This window comes from Hylaeus volcanicus, chromosome 4 (assembly GCF_026283585.1).
Source record: "Hylaeus volcanicus isolate JK05 chromosome 4, UHH_iyHylVolc1.0_haploid, whole genome shotgun sequence".
NCBI lineage: Eukaryota > Metazoa > Arthropoda > Insecta > Hymenoptera > Colletidae > Hylaeus > Hylaeus volcanicus.
In genome coordinates, this window is record NC_071979.1 from 11,040,425 (window position 1) to 11,055,174 (window position 14,750).

General features: G+C 41.2%; 2 protein-coding genes across 4 annotated transcripts in view; both read left to right on the forward strand.

The window, feature by feature from the left end:
- LOC128875869 (dynein axonemal heavy chain 7-like) overlaps positions 1-10,568 on the forward strand; it is a 16,902-nt gene extending 6,334 nt beyond the window's left edge. Inside the window, exons 18-49 of one of the 3 annotated variants that reach the window (XM_054121819.1) lie at positions 96-344; positions 404-749; positions 812-981; positions 1,067-1,198; positions 1,306-1,527; positions 1,593-2,044; positions 2,128-2,325; positions 2,410-2,557; positions 2,663-2,890; positions 2,981-3,162; positions 3,229-3,538; positions 3,660-3,905; positions 4,013-4,242; positions 4,439-4,658; positions 4,760-4,948; positions 5,021-5,395; positions 5,481-5,653; positions 5,712-5,957; positions 6,033-6,320; positions 6,411-6,602; positions 6,662-6,888; positions 6,979-7,349; positions 7,418-7,598; positions 7,672-7,860; positions 7,927-8,524; positions 8,609-8,819; positions 8,935-8,943; positions 9,058-9,078; positions 9,204-9,438; positions 9,523-9,674; positions 9,813-10,097; positions 10,282-10,568. In XM_054121819.1, the coding sequence (XP_053977794.1) occupies positions 96-344; positions 404-749; positions 812-981; positions 1,067-1,198; positions 1,306-1,527; positions 1,593-2,044; positions 2,128-2,325; positions 2,410-2,557; positions 2,663-2,890; positions 2,981-3,162; positions 3,229-3,538; positions 3,660-3,905; positions 4,013-4,242; positions 4,439-4,658; positions 4,760-4,948; positions 5,021-5,395; positions 5,481-5,653; positions 5,712-5,957; positions 6,033-6,320; positions 6,411-6,602; positions 6,662-6,888; positions 6,979-7,349; positions 7,418-7,598; positions 7,672-7,860; positions 7,927-8,524; positions 8,609-8,819; positions 8,935-8,943; positions 9,058-9,078; positions 9,204-9,438; positions 9,523-9,674; positions 9,813-10,097; positions 10,282-10,488 (7,482 nt within the window). In that variant the 3' untranslated portion in view covers positions 10,489-10,568. Of the gene's footprint in view, positions 1-95; positions 345-403; positions 750-811; positions 982-1,066; positions 1,199-1,305; positions 1,528-1,592; positions 2,045-2,127; positions 2,558-2,662; positions 2,891-2,980; positions 3,163-3,228; positions 3,539-3,659; positions 3,906-4,012; positions 4,243-4,438; positions 4,659-4,759; positions 4,949-5,020; positions 5,396-5,480; positions 5,654-5,711; positions 5,958-6,032; positions 6,321-6,410; positions 6,603-6,661; positions 6,889-6,978; positions 7,350-7,417; positions 7,599-7,671; positions 7,861-7,926; positions 8,525-8,608; positions 8,820-8,934; positions 8,944-9,057; positions 9,079-9,203; positions 9,439-9,522; positions 9,675-9,812; positions 10,098-10,281 lie in introns of all 3 variants that reach the window. The other 2 variants (XM_054121820.1, XM_054121818.1) reach the window with 2 other exon arrangements.
- Positions 10,569-11,336: 768 nt separating this feature from the next.
- LOC128875884 (asparagine--tRNA ligase, cytoplasmic) lies at positions 11,337-14,686 on the forward strand. Its single transcript, XM_054121862.1, has 10 exons — positions 11,337-11,595; positions 11,675-11,805; positions 12,070-12,480; positions 12,770-12,927; positions 12,995-13,138; positions 13,283-13,431; positions 13,530-13,658; positions 13,741-13,990; positions 14,112-14,375; positions 14,446-14,686. Exons 2-10 carry the CDS (start codon positions 11,772-11,774, stop codon positions 14,575-14,577), a joined length of 1,671 nt encoding a protein of 556 aa, XP_053977837.1. The 5' UTR covers positions 11,337-11,595; positions 11,675-11,771; the 3' UTR covers positions 14,578-14,686.
- The last annotated feature ends 64 nt before the right edge of the window (positions 14,687-14,750 follow it).

Genomic DNA, 14,750 nt, shown 5'->3' on the forward strand with positions numbered 1-14,750 from the left:
ATTATTATTATTATTATTATTATTATTATTATTATTATTATTATTATACTATATGTGTAGCTCTGTCCTTAATTTTTTTGTTTTCCTCGATTCAGGGTATCATGTCGGATCTGTTTCCTGGAGTCGAACTTCCGAAACCAGACTATACCGATTTGAATGCGTGCTCTCACGATGTCTGTTTAGCCTCGAAACTCCAATGTACACCTGTCTTTTTGGAGAAAATACAACAGATGTACGAAATGATGATTGTTAGACACGGATTTATGGTCGTCGGGCTACCGTTTGCTGGAAAGAGCGCTGCTCTTAACGTTCTAGCAGAGACTCTGAAGCTTTGCGAACAGCGGGTAAACGGAGAACAATTACAATCTTAATGGTATAATATATCATCTATATCCCGTTTCAGAAATTGATAAACGAACGTAAAGTAGAAAGATTCGTCATCAGTCCCAAAGCTGTCTCGTTGGGTCAATTATACGGAGAATTTGATCCGGTTTCTCACGAATGGTCCGATGGAGTATTGGCCATCAGTTACCGCGCTTTCGCGACTTCAACCACCCAACATCGCAAATGGTTGATCTTTGATGGTCCCGTCGATGCGATATGGATCGAGAGTATGAACACGGTATTGGACGATAATAAGAAGCTTTGCCTGATGAGCGGAGAAATAATTCAACTGGCACCGTTTACGAATTTGATATTTGAAACGATGGATTTGGAAGCAGCATCGCCAGCCACCGTTTCCCGCTGCGGTACGATCTTTTCGATGCATCTTATGTCGTTTCATTGAAATAATCATATTTCTTCGATTCAGGAATGATTTACATGGAACCAGGAGCACTCGGCTGGAATCCTTTGCTCGAGTCTTGGATAGGCAAAACTCCAACTGGGATCGACGAATGGCTGAAAAACTTTTTATATCGATCGCTCTTTCGAAGATTTTGCGATCCACTCCTACATTGGTTGCGACTCGGTGACGTCAAGGTCCTCGTACCATGTTTGCCTCGTAATTATACTTGCTTCGTTCTTACACTTTTAACAACATCGAACATGGCTTTCAATGATGCAGGAAATATGCCCAATGTCCGACTCGAATCATATACGTTCGTTAACTTATCTAATGGATTGTTTCCTCGACGAGTATCGCGACGAAAAAATGCTCAAGGATATGGACGAGTTAGACCTTCGAGCGCAAATCGAGGTATACATATGTACATGTATATGATATAAAGGAACTGAAGGGAATGTACATATATTTCGAATTGGCATTTTCGTTTTGTCTGAAATATTTCTCGAAATATTTGTCAGGGTTCGTTTTTCTTCTCGTGTATTTGGGCTGTTGGTGGTACTTTGGAAGCAAGTTATAGGGAACGGTTCAGCGTTCTCTTCCGTGGTTTTCTCGAAAAAGATTTTCCTTCCGATTTGATGGAAGAGTTTGGATTGCCGACATCGATAGAGCCACCTCTAAGGCCCTACATATTTTTGATGCCACGGAACGGCCTCGTCTTCGACTACAGATTCATCAAAGAAGTGAGTTTCGTTGCTATCGTTAAGTACTATACCGCGTATAATAATCGCGTTCGATGATTTTTCAGGGGAAAGGAAAGTGGAGATTGTGGTCGGATGAATTGCTCGACGGTCCATCGATTCCTCGAGATATTCCTGTCAATGAAATAATAGTACCTACGGTCGAAACGATACGATACACGTCTCTGTTTCGATTGTTGGTAAGCAACGAGAAGCCGGTGCTGTTCGTAGGCCCAACAGGGACGGGAAAGTCTGTCTACATAATCGACTTTCTATTGAGAAAGAATAATCCTACGGTGAATAAACCGTTAATCATAAATTTCTCGGCGCAAACTACGGCGAACCAAACGCAGGACACGATTATGGGGAAACTTGACAGGAGACGGAAAGGCGTTTACGGAGCACCGATAAGTAAGCGTTGGATCGTTTTCGTCGACGATCTTTCGATGCCTATGAAGGAACTTTATGGCGCCCAACCACCTATCGAACTTTTACGGCAATGGTTAGATTACGGACAATGGTAAATATTTCGAACGGTATCCAACTATTATATTTAACGTTCTTTAACGATCTAACAATTCCATCTTGGTAATGGGACTACAGGTACGACAGAAAAGATAAATCGATGATAAAACTGATCGACGTTCATTTGATGTGCGCCATGGCTCCACCGGTCCGTGGTGGAAAGGACGTTACACCTCGATTCAAGAGACATTTCGTCGTTTTAACGATATCGGAGTTTGAGGATGACGTAATGACGATGATATTTAGCAAGCTTGTTCTTTGGCATCTCGATACAAGGTTCTTACGCTGCTTTCTATGCTACCACACACACACACACAGCAATCTAAACACTTTTGTTACGTTTTTGCGTTTCCGCTTCAGAGGATTCAGCAAAGAATTCGATCCATGCATCGACGAAATCGTCTTGGCTACGTTGGACGTATACAAGCAGAGCCTTGGTAATCTTTTGCCAACGCCAACCAAGTGTCACTACGTTTTTAATCTTCGAGACTTCTCCAGAGTGATACAGGTTTTCCATTTATGAATTTCGTCCACAGTACATGTACATATATACGGCAAAACGACAAGCATTTCGATGTAAAAAAAACCATAATAAACCTCTGTCTATCGGTAGGGTGTTTTGTTATCCGTGCCTGAAACGATGTCGACTCTAACGAGTATGAGAAGACTTTGGGTTCACGAGGTGCTTCGAGTGTTTGGAGATCGATTGATAAATCGACAAGATTTATCTTGGTTGGTAGGGCAAATACGCGTTACTTTGAGTAACCGTATGGATGTGGTCGTGGAAGAGCTGTTTCAAGATCTTCTTTCCTCGAGTGGTCCGACAAGTTCGAACGACCAAGTAAGTTTACCAATCGGTCGTCCAACGTCCGACGTTTCATTGTATTTTTTCTTCATTAGTTTGTTTTTTGCGTTCGTGTTCGTTCCGTAGCCGCAACTCATCACCGAAGCACATCTTCGAAATTTGGTGTACTGCGATTTCGCAGACGCAAAGGTGGAGACGCGGCTTTATCAAGAAGTTTCGGATCTCGATCAATTACGAGAAGTAGTGGAAACTTATCTGGACGAGTATAATACAATGACTAAAAAACCCATGAATTTGGTGTTATTTCGGTAAGCGAGTAAAACGACTAGTGTTATTATACGATCATACTAAATGTTACTAAACGCAAATGTTAGGTTCGCCATCGAACATTTGTCTCGTATATCTCGTATTATCAAGCAACCGCGAAGTCACGCGCTTCTCGTCGGAGTTGGCGGTTCGGGAAGACAGTCGCTGACTAGGTTAGCCTCCCATATAAGCGACTACGATGTTTTTCAAATCGAAGTCACGCAACAATACGGAGTTTCTGCCTGGCACGAGGACGTGAAAAGAATGTTAAAACGCGTCACTAGTACGGATCTTCACTCGAGCTTTATCTTTTCCGATACTCAGATCAAGGAGGAGAGCTTTCTCGAAGACATCAGCAATATGCTAAACTCCGGAGAGGTGAATACAATATACATACTCGTATGTACATAACTTGACATCAATTTTCAGACGGAACTAATAATCTGTAATTGTGTTTGTTTTTCCTTTCTTTCGAACGGAACTTGTGGAATTACTATAGATACCGAACATATTTACCGCCGAAGAGATGACCGAGATCTGCGAGCAGATGAGACAAATAGATAGGCAACGGGATCGATCGGTACAAACGGACGGTAGCGCAGTGGCCTTGTTTAATTTTTTCGTTCAGATAACACGCGATCAATTGCACATTGTGGTAGTTATGTCTCCGATAGGCAACAATTTTCGCAATCGTATTAGAAAATTTCCAGCACTAGTCAACTGCTGCACCATCGATTGGCTTCAGGTATTCGTTATCCTTTCAAGCTGTTTGAAACTCTTCAAATTTACATACTATATACATATATAGATATATTTCATGTTATTTGACTTGTATCGTTACCGTTACCGTAGCCGTGGCCGCAGGACGCACTATTAGCGGTCGCAACTAGATTTTTAGCAACGATCGACTTGACGGATCACGAAAGAATCGCTGGTATCGACATGTGTCAATTCTTTCACGTATCCACGGAGAATCTTAGCTCGGAGTTTTTGATTCGACTAAACAGATACGTTTACGTCACCCCTACTTCCTATCTCGAGATGATAAACACCTTTAAAGATTTGCTAGAGAAAAAACGCGAGTAAGTATATCGTAACGATATCGTTCGCGAGTCTCATCGCATGCATCGGTCCGAATCGAATAAGAGCTCAGGCGTACCAGCGTACTTTTTAACGTCTCGATCAACTAATCGTGCGAAATATTGCTGGTATGCTCGAGTCCTTATCTTCTTGGTACTGAAAATCTACGCAAAAGGACTTAAAGAAAAAATCAAACAGAGAGATAACGAACGCGAAAACTCGATACAACCGCGGTTTGGGTCAGCTGGACGACACTAAAAAACAAGTGGCAACGATGCAAGAGACGTTAAAGTTGTTGCAACCGGAATTAATAACCGCGACTCGAGACGTTCAGAAAATGCTGCTCGACGTAGACAAGGAACAGCAAGAGGTGGCAGAATTCGAACGAGTCGTAAAAATCGATGAGAACGCAGCCGAGGTTAGAGAACTGCGTCGATCAATCCATCCATGATTCGATTCGATTCCATTCCATTCTATTCCATTCTATTCCATTCTATTCTGATTCTTAAAAATGTTCAGACATACGCGAGCGAAGCCGCTGCGATCAAAGCCGAATGTGACGCTGACTTGGCCGAGGCCATGCCAATCTTGAAACGCGCTCAAGCTGCGCTGGATACGTTAACAACTGCTGATATCGCGATCATTCGAACGATGAAACAACCACCGTACGGAGTTAAATTAATCGTCGAGAGCGTTTGCGTTCTTAAGGTAACGATACTCTGTTCGATTTCGTTATTTTATTTCATTCCAATCACGTAATAGCTCGTTTACGCTTGACAGCAAATCAAAGCAGAAAAAGTTCCGCAACCGGACGGCACCCATCAGGAGGATTACTGGAGAGCCGCGCTACGAATGCTGAGCGACATCAGGTTCCTCGATTCCTTGGTCAATTTCGACAAAGACAATATACCCGACAACGTAATCGAGAAAATTCGTAAACAATATCTAACCAATCCAGACTTTGATCCCGAGAAGATAAAGAAAGTATCGACGGCTTGCGAGGGTCTTTGCCGATGGGTGTACGCAATGTCGGAATACGATAAAGTATCGAAAGTCGTTGCCCCGAAAAGAAGAGCTCTCGCCGAAGCCCAAAAGGTTTACGACACCGCCATGGAGAATCTTGAGGCGAAACGAGAACAACTTGGACAAGTACAGGTTCGATTCGTGCCACGGATATTCTTTAAATTGTCCAATTTTTCTTTTAAAACGAAAAGGAAAAAGATTTGGTTTCGCGTATTAGGAGAAACTTCAATCGTTACGAGAGATTTTGGAACAAAGAAGAATAGCTTTTCAAAATATGTCCGACAAAGTGGCGAATTGCGAGACTAAATTGAAACGCGCCGAAGAGTTGATCGGAGGATTGGGCGGAGAATACACGCGTTGGTCCGAGACGGCGACAACTCTCGGAGAGAGGTGGGTGATAAATTTCGATATATCGTACATATCCGTCGAGTCTGGCGTAATTTTCTAGATATTACCGGTTAACGGGCGACGTTGTGATCGCCTCTGGCGTAGTAGCGTACTTGGGTCCGTTCACGATGCCGTTTCGCATTCGACAAATCGCTATCTGGATACAACGTTGCACCGACTTGCGAGTGATTTGCACCAAAGACTTTCAATTACGCGACGTTCTCGGAGATCCAGTTTTAATCAGATCTTGGAATATCTTTGGCTTACCGAACGACGCCTATTCTATCGAGAACGGTATCATCGTCGAGTGAGTTGTCGTTGGACAAAAATTATCTCTTTTACCGTTTACGACTCTATCCAACTTGTTGCGTGAAATATTCAGAAGTGCGAGAAGATGGCCGCTGATCATAGATCCTCAAGGTCAAGCAAATAGATGGATAAGAAACATGGAAAGAGAGAATAACGTGAATATTATTCGACTGAATCAACCCGACTACGGTCGAGTATTGGAAAATGCGTTGCAATTTGGTCAACCGGTACTTTTGGAGCGCGTCGGTGAAGAAATAGACGCGGTTCTCGAACCAGTTCTGATGAAAGAAACGTTCAGGCAGGCCGGTGCGCTCTGTATCAAATTCGGGGATGCGATCGTCGAATACAATAGAAATTTCAGGTGAAATTGCGAGAAAATAAATTGAAGAAACCCTTTATCTAATTTATCCTAATTAATAGCCTATAGCCGTTACCGTTATTTCACTCGCAGACTCTACATCACCACGAGATTGAGGAACCCCCATTATCTACCAGAGGTAGCGGTTAAGGTAACCTTATTAAATTTCATGATAACGCCGAGTGGACTGGAAGACCAACTATTAGGAATCGTGGTCGCAAAGGAAAGGCCCGACTTGGAATCGGAGAAAAATGCCTTGATTGTGCAGGGGGCCGCAAACAAAAAGTTTGTGTCATCGCTACCTACCATCTTCTATCTTTCTTAACTCGTTCTCGTTCTTTTAGACTTCTTCAAGAAACAGAGGACAAAATCTTGGAGATATTGTCGATTTCCGAGGGCAATATATTGGAGGACGAGGAGGCTATCCAAATGTTAACATCGTCGAAAAATCTGAGCGACGATATTCAAACGAAACAAACAGCGGCCGAACAAACGGAGGCGTCGATCGACGCTGCCAGATTACAGTACACACCGATCGCTGTCTATTCGACCGTACTTTTCTTTACTATCGGTATTCACATCGACATTCTACGTATTTCCATCAGTTTCCAACGTGTCCAAGCAACCAGAGATAAATAATTGGTTTACGTTTTCGTTTCAGCAATGCTGGCACACGTCGATCCGATGTACCAGTATTCGTTGCCATGGTTCGTGAATTTATTCGAATTGGCTATCGATAACACGGAGCCGGCGGAAACCGTGGAACAACGGTTATCGGATCTCGTCAACTATTTCACGTATTCCCTTTACGCAAACGTTTGCAGATCGCTGTTTGAGAAGGACAAGCTACTGTTTTCGCTCTTATTAGCGATCAATTTGCTCAAACAGCAGGGAAATATCTCTCTGTCGCACTGGATGTTTTTGCTGACAGGTGGAATCGGTATCGATAATCCATACGCGAATCCGACGACCTGGCTACCGGCCAAACAATGGAACGAATTGTGTAATCTCGACAACGTCCAATCATTCTCGGTGCGTTTCCTTTCCTTTCCTTTGTTACTCGCGACAAATTTAATATCGTTATCGATTCCGTTCGTCAGGGTGTTCGAAAAAGCTTTACGGAAAACACCGACCAATGGAGAAAACTGTTCGACTCGAAGGAACCGCAGAACGCGACGATCCCAAAGCCATTCGATGCTTTGAATTTGTTCGAAAGGATGTTGATACTGAGGTGCATTCGTCCGGACAAGATCGTTCCGGCGGTACAAAAGTTTGTCCAAGGTAACAGCCGTCTATGAAAAATACTTGGTAGCTCGAAACGTGTCGCGCGATCTGATTGTCAATTTCGTTTCAGCGAAACTCGGTCCGCGATTCGTCGTACCGCCGCCGTTCGATTTATCATCCTCTTACGCCGATTCCAATTCTTGTACCCCGCTGGTATTCATCTTGACGCCCGGCACCGATCCGGGCCAGTTGTTGCTCACGTTTGCGGACGAGCAAGGTTACACCGCTAGTCGTCTGTTTTACCTGTCTCTCGGCCAGGGTGAGCAATCGGCGTCAACCAATGTTGCATTCGCGCATTTAACGATTAACGGACTCTGCTCGACAGGCCAAGGTCCCGTTGCCGAGGAGACCATTCAAACGGCTGTAATAGTCGGTAACTGGGTCGTGTTGCAAAACTGTCATTTGGCGGTCAGTTGGATGAGTACCTTGGAAAACATTTGCGAAGGTTTCATGCCCGATACGATTCATTCCGAATTTCGATTATGGTTGACGAGCTACCCTTCCGAACACTTTCCCTCCTCGGTCCTCGAAAACAGCATCAAGATGACCAACGAACCGCCGAAAGGACTAAGAGCGAACATCCTTAGATCGTACACCAGCGATCCGATCAGCGATCCGGATTTTTTCGAATCTTGTTCTCAAACCGAGTACTTTAAGAAACTTCTTTATTCGTTGTGCTTCTTTCACGCGATCGTACAGGAGAGGCGAAATTTCGGCCCGATCGGTTGGAACATCAGGTACGAATTCAACGAGACGGACCTTCGGATCAGCGTCTTGCAATTACATCTCTTTCTCGACGAATACGAACACGTAAGATTCGACGCTCTCAAGTATCTCACCGGAGAATGCAACTATGGCGGCAGAGTAACGGATGACTGGGACCGCAGAACTCTCAACACTATCCTCTCCAAGTTTTATTGCGAGTAAGTAATCCATCCGATGCGAGTTCCATCCATTATCTCATCTATTCTCTATTTCCGTTCTCGCAATTTCAATCCTTTTTCCAGAAAATTACTCACCGACAAACTCTACTATTTCGACGACACTTCCAACATTTATTATTGTCCAAACGTTCGAGAACACGAAGCGTTCATGGAATACACCAGAGATTTACCTTTAATCACCGAGCCAAGCGTCTTCGGTATGAACGAAAACGCTGATATTATCAAGGACCAGCAGGAAACGAATCTTTTATTCGCATCGATACTCCTCACGCAGGTACAATATCTTATCGATAACGAATGAAACTTTGAAACTCTATCGCTTTCGAATCTTTCTCGTTCATCGTTCAACCGTCATCCAACTTTCTTTTATACGAGCCACGTTTTATCAGGACCGTGGGGTATGTACAGAATCCGTATGCTTGCTCTACCTATTCTTTTTCTTCTTTTTCACCATCGATACATTAATTTCACAAAGTGTTGCATTGCATTGCATCCGCGTTGGATACTCTTAGGATCTCTGGCAGTCGAAAAAGGTTAGTAGGGTTACCGTACGCGCAAAAACGATATTTCGCTATTCGATCGTTTACCACAACCAAACGGTGGCTACGATTTCAACAAGAAAATTATCATGAAAATCTTGTTTAATCGTTTATCACAGGAAACGACGAAATCTGCAACCGGCCAAACTTCCAACGACCAAATAGTCCTAAACATCGCCAGCGAAATTTTCAACATGTTACCAACCGATTACGATCTCGTATTAGCGCTTCGGAAGTATCCAACGTCCTACGAGCAAAGCATGAATACCGTTTTGGTACAAGAAATGGCTAGATTCAACAAACTACTTGGCTACATTAGGAACAGCCTAGAGAACATTCAACGAGCCATCAAAGGTTTAGTAGCACACGACCGTTAACTACTATTAATTTTACTTGACCGGATATCGATATTCTACATCTTACAACTTTCCCTTACAGGCCTCATTGTAATGTCCTTTGATCTCGAAGACATTTACGACGCGATCTTGATCAACAAAATACCAGAGTTGTGGAAACAACACTCTTATCCGTCTTTAAAACCTCTTGGTAGTTACGTGCACGATTTGTTGCGTCGCCTCAATTTCCTTCGAGTAAGACTTTATTATACATGTGTATATGTATGTATGTATGTATGTATCTATATGTATACATACATATACGAATACAGCATAGCAAACAAATCGAAAATGGTACGGTCTCGTGTATTTTACTGTTGCATCGATCTTTAGAGTTGGTACGAAGAGGGACCTCCGATCTTTTATTGGATCTCAGGATTTTACTTTACTCAAGCGTTCCTCACCGGAACCAGACAAAACTACGCGAGGAAATACCAAATACCCATAGATCTTTTGGTCTTTGACTTTGTTGTATTGGAAAGTGGAACAGCTGGTGTCTCTGCTCCCGAGGACGGAGTTTATGTATACGGATTGTTTCTAGACGGTGCACGATTCAACATGAAACAAATGTGCCTAGATGAAAGTATCCCGAAAGTACTCTACGAAAATATGCCTCCTGTAAATATTCTTCTTTTTCTTCTTCTATCGTTTTCCCGATTACTATTTCGCCAACTTTCCCCTGTTTCGCGCTTTCTCATTTTCTTCTTCTCTGCTGTCGCAAACGTTATTATTATTATTATTATTATTAGTAGTAGTAGTAGTAGTATTAGTATTATTATTAGTATTACCATTATTATTACAGTTATGGTTGATTCCTATGAAACAAGAGGACCTTAAGGAGAGAATAACTTATCTTTGTCCAGTGTACAAAACCAGCGAAAGGCGAGGAGTATTATCAACCACTGGACATTCGACCAACTTTGTTATCGCTATGACCTTACCCACCGTAAAACCACCGGAACACTGGATTATGAGAGGGGTCGCGATGCTTTGTCAACTATCCGAATAGATACAATACCTCTCTTGCTTTTCATCGATAAACACCCTATAGATACGACTTTCAAATGGAAACGTCTCATTGCGAATGCATCTTCATGGCCAATTTTTTTTCACCTTGTTCGACATTTTCCCATTTTTCCTTGTTACTTGTTACTTTTCTTTTACAACATGTTTTGTTTAAATATAGAGAAAATATAATTTTGAAAATTACGCGCATTCGCTCCACATTTTAGTCGAGTGAATTTTTCCCAAAGAAATCTATAGAAATCTGTTGGAAAATGTTTTGGAAGCTTCGATCAGAACCCTCTAACCGCCATCGGTGGCGAATCGCCCAAGTTTCTAGTGAAAATAGTTCCCACTATTATGCTAATTATTGCAGCATCAAATAACTCTTCATAAAAATGATAAATATCACGTATTAATTGATATATATTCTGGTGTCGTAAAGCACAGAATCGTACCAATTATGTATATATGGTAAATAAAGCATAATTTATGAAAACGAATCGGTAGCGGCAACAGAGTCGGGACTATTTTCCACTACAAGCTTGGGCGTTTTGCCACCATGGCGGTGTGGTGCCTTTTCTGTTTTATCCCGGTAGTAGTGAGTAGTGGTCGTAATTAAAAAAAACGTTTATTTGCAAATAACATTATACACACATTGTATTATTATATACATATTAGTATACAGAAATTAAATTTATATTTTGTTTGAAAAACCAACGACGCCATCTTACACAAGCGGTGGCAACTATTTTTACTACAAACTCGGGCGTTTTCACACCGATGGCGCCACTAGAACTAATCCACTCGCTCATTGAGCGGCTTAATGAGCGATGATTTTTCTGAATCCACCCAATAGGCAATAGGCAATACCTAATCGCAATTCCAATGTAAAGTCACTGGAGACCGTTGTCGGTTGTATTTGTATTGCTGTATTGCATCACATTTTCATTAAATTTGTGATTACGAGCATCAGTGAATAATTACACTTACCAATTATCTACTTCCTACGTGTCAATTGACGTTGAACTTGGTTCAACTAGCGAGCAGACCAAATTGATTCAACCATGACGTTTCATCCTTAATTTCTTGCGTTTATCCATAGCGAGTTAAGGTAACATCAATTAAATATATCAGCCACGTCTAGCATCAGTGAATTTATAATTACAATAATGTTTTAACTTTATTTAAAGCATAACTAAAGCTCAGAACATTGTCAGAAAAGAAGAGAAAAATTACGGGAAGAGGAAAAGAAAATTTATATACGGTAAATTTACATAAAAACAAACAATGCCTGAGAAGGAAACATTTGACTTGTCGCCAGGTAAATTTTTGTTACTTACAATTTTTGTGGCTTACAACCAATGTAAACGACCAAAGTATTCTTAGGCATTTCAAGTTTTGCATTTATATCGTCACGTTAATATCTTTAACCCTTTGCTGATGATGCGAGCATATACGCGTTCAGTCGATTAGATGCCCATGTGCGTTAAAAGTTACGTTTTTTTAGCATGCAGCATGTATAATATATCTTTGCATTTCTAATTTTTACATATAAACAGCAAAGTTTTCATATTTTTTGTTTTAGGTGCCATTTATACTTCTCAGAAGAATGGAAATGACGAACTTGGCGACGGTTCAGAATCTAATCCTTTCAAGACAATTTTAAAAGCGATGCGCTATGCCGGAAAAGAACCGTTTCCACCAATTTATCAAGATTCTCAAGAAGATGGTAAAAAGTATGAAATAGCGTCTAAATCTCAATTAAAAAAGGTGCAAAAAATTTGGGTCAGAGAACAATATAAGAATGAGAACAAAGAAAAGAAGTTGTTGGAGGATGAAGAAAAACGGTTGAAGAACTTAGAAGGGGCCAAAACAATTGTAATTAAAGAAGACGAGAGTTTGTCGTCTGCTACGCTTATAAAGATCAAAGAGAGCGTCGATTATCGAGGTCGGCGCGTAGAACTCTACGGATGGGTACACAGACTTAGACGTCAAGGTACGGCGCGTTTGGACAATTCCGTTCAGATTACCACAGACGTATGAAATTGTAGGCATAGAATACGCATTACCGATTCAACTTTATTAGTTGGAAACTGAAATATGCTTAGCGCTTACCGTGCGTCTGTGACAGTATGTACAGAATCGTTTGGATCGAGCGTAAAACATTTGCAATGAATCATTATTGTTTTACAAGTATCGATTAGGTGTTACATTGTTATAGGGAAATCGCTAATGTTTGTTACATTGTTATAGGGAAATCGCTAATGTTTGTTACATTGTTATAGGGAAATCGCTAATGTTTGTTACATTGAGAGATGGAACTGGTTTCTTGCAGTGCGTACTTAGCGATCTTTTATGTCAAACGTACGATGCATTGACGTTATCCACGGAAGCTTCCATCCAAGTGTTTGGTACTCTGAAAACTGTACCTGAAGGAAAAAATGTATTATTTCGCGCTTAATAGAGCTGATGGAACATTTTTTCGAGTTTCTGTAGTCGTTGATTTTTAGGCTCCGAATGGACATGAATTGCACGTCGATTATTGGAAATTAATAGGGGCATCTCCTCCGGGTGGTGCAGATTCTATTTTGAACGAAGAGGCTCTTCCCGATGTGCAGCTAGATAACAGACACATGATGATTCGTGGCGAAAATGTAAGATAATTAATATATTAAAATTAACCTATTTTGGAAGGTTGGAAACGATTTATTTCCATCTATAATTGTTTCCATTTTTACAAAACTAAATTGTAAATAACTTTTCTGGATACCCAATGCGTTAATTACGATTTGTTTTAGACGTCCCGCGTATTGATGATGAGGCACGTATTGATGCAGGCATTTAGGGATCATTATAAAGACAGAGGTTACTGCGAAGTAACACCACCAACTTTGGTTCAAACGCAGGTAGAAGGTGGATCGACCTTGTTTAAGCTGGATTACTTTGGGTAAGTGTACCAACACTTTAGAGTGCACGTTCGTCTGATTCGGTTACGGATTCGTTTCGAAAATATTATGTTTGGATTTATTTTGTTTTTCTTTGTAGGGAAGAGGCGTTCTTAACTCAAAGTTCGCAACTTTATCTCGAAACTTGTCTTCCAGCAATGGGCGATGTGTATTGTATCACGCAATCTTACAGAGCAGAACAATCTAGGACTCGGAGACATCTCGCAGAGTAAATACATGGAATATGTGATGTGTTCTCTTCCTCTCTATTCCTTCATAGAAATAAAATTGATCGAGTCTTGATGTTTTAGATATATGCATGTGGAAGCAGAGTTCGCATTCATTACATTCGATCAACTACTCGATCGTTTGGAAGATTTAATATGCGATGTTGTCGATCGTGTCTTAAATTCTTCTCTCGGTCATCTCGTGAAGGAACTGAATCCTGATTTTGTAATACCAAAAAGACCATTCAAGAGAATGAATTACAGTGACGCGATCGAGTATCTCCGAGTTAACGGTATAACTAAGGAAGACGGAACATTTTATGAATTTGGAGAGGTACAATTAGTAAACGCGAATGTCATTTAAAGATCGATCATTCTTATTGATTTTTTATTTGATTTGTTATAACGGGAGGAAAGAAACAATTTCGTTTTTTTTTTGTTTTGTTTTATTTTAGGACATTCCAGAGATGCCAGAGAGAAAAATGACCGACATGATAAATGAGCCGATAATGCTCTGTAGATTTCCTGTGGAGATTAAGTCGTTTTACATGCAACGTTGTGCCGAGGATAAACGGCTCACGGAATCCGTGGATGTGCTTTTGCCGAACGTCGGTGAGATAGTTGGGGGTTCGATGCGTATTTATAAGTACGATGAATTGTTGGAGGGTTATGCTCGCGAGAACATCGACCCGAAACCGTATTATTGGTACACGGATCAGGTGAGTGTCGAGTTATTGATCATATTTTCCATCTCGTTGTTAATGGAGACCGTTTGTGGAATGTTTTCAGCGAAAATATGGAACCTGCCCTCACGGTGGATACGGATTGGGCCTCGAACGGTTTCTGTGTTGGCTTCTAAACAGGTATCATATACGCGAAGTATGTCTTTACCCGCGATTTTTGGAACGTTGTCGTCCTTAGGTCGTAAATCAATTTACACAATTATCGATACTTTCGAGCATTTAACCTTTAGCGAAACTATTGGCAAAATTACAATTGATCGTGAAATATATTGAGATTAAAATGATAATTGACATTTTGTTTAATTCATTTGTATTCCCAAAACATGTAAGCGTGCAACAAGTTTTAATAAA

Coding starts and splice junctions, on each gene's coding strand:
- LOC128875884 (XM_054121862.1), top strand. CDS start 11,772: ATGCCTGAGAAGGAAACATTTGACTTGTCGCCAG. Junction 12,481..12,769: donor ACACAGACTTAGACGTCAAG/GTACGGCGCGTT, acceptor ACATTGTTATAG/GGAAATCGCTAATGTTTGTT. Junction 12,928..12,994: donor CTGTACCTGAAGGAAAAAAT/GTATTATTTCGC, acceptor GTTGATTTTTAG/GCTCCGAATGGACATGAATT.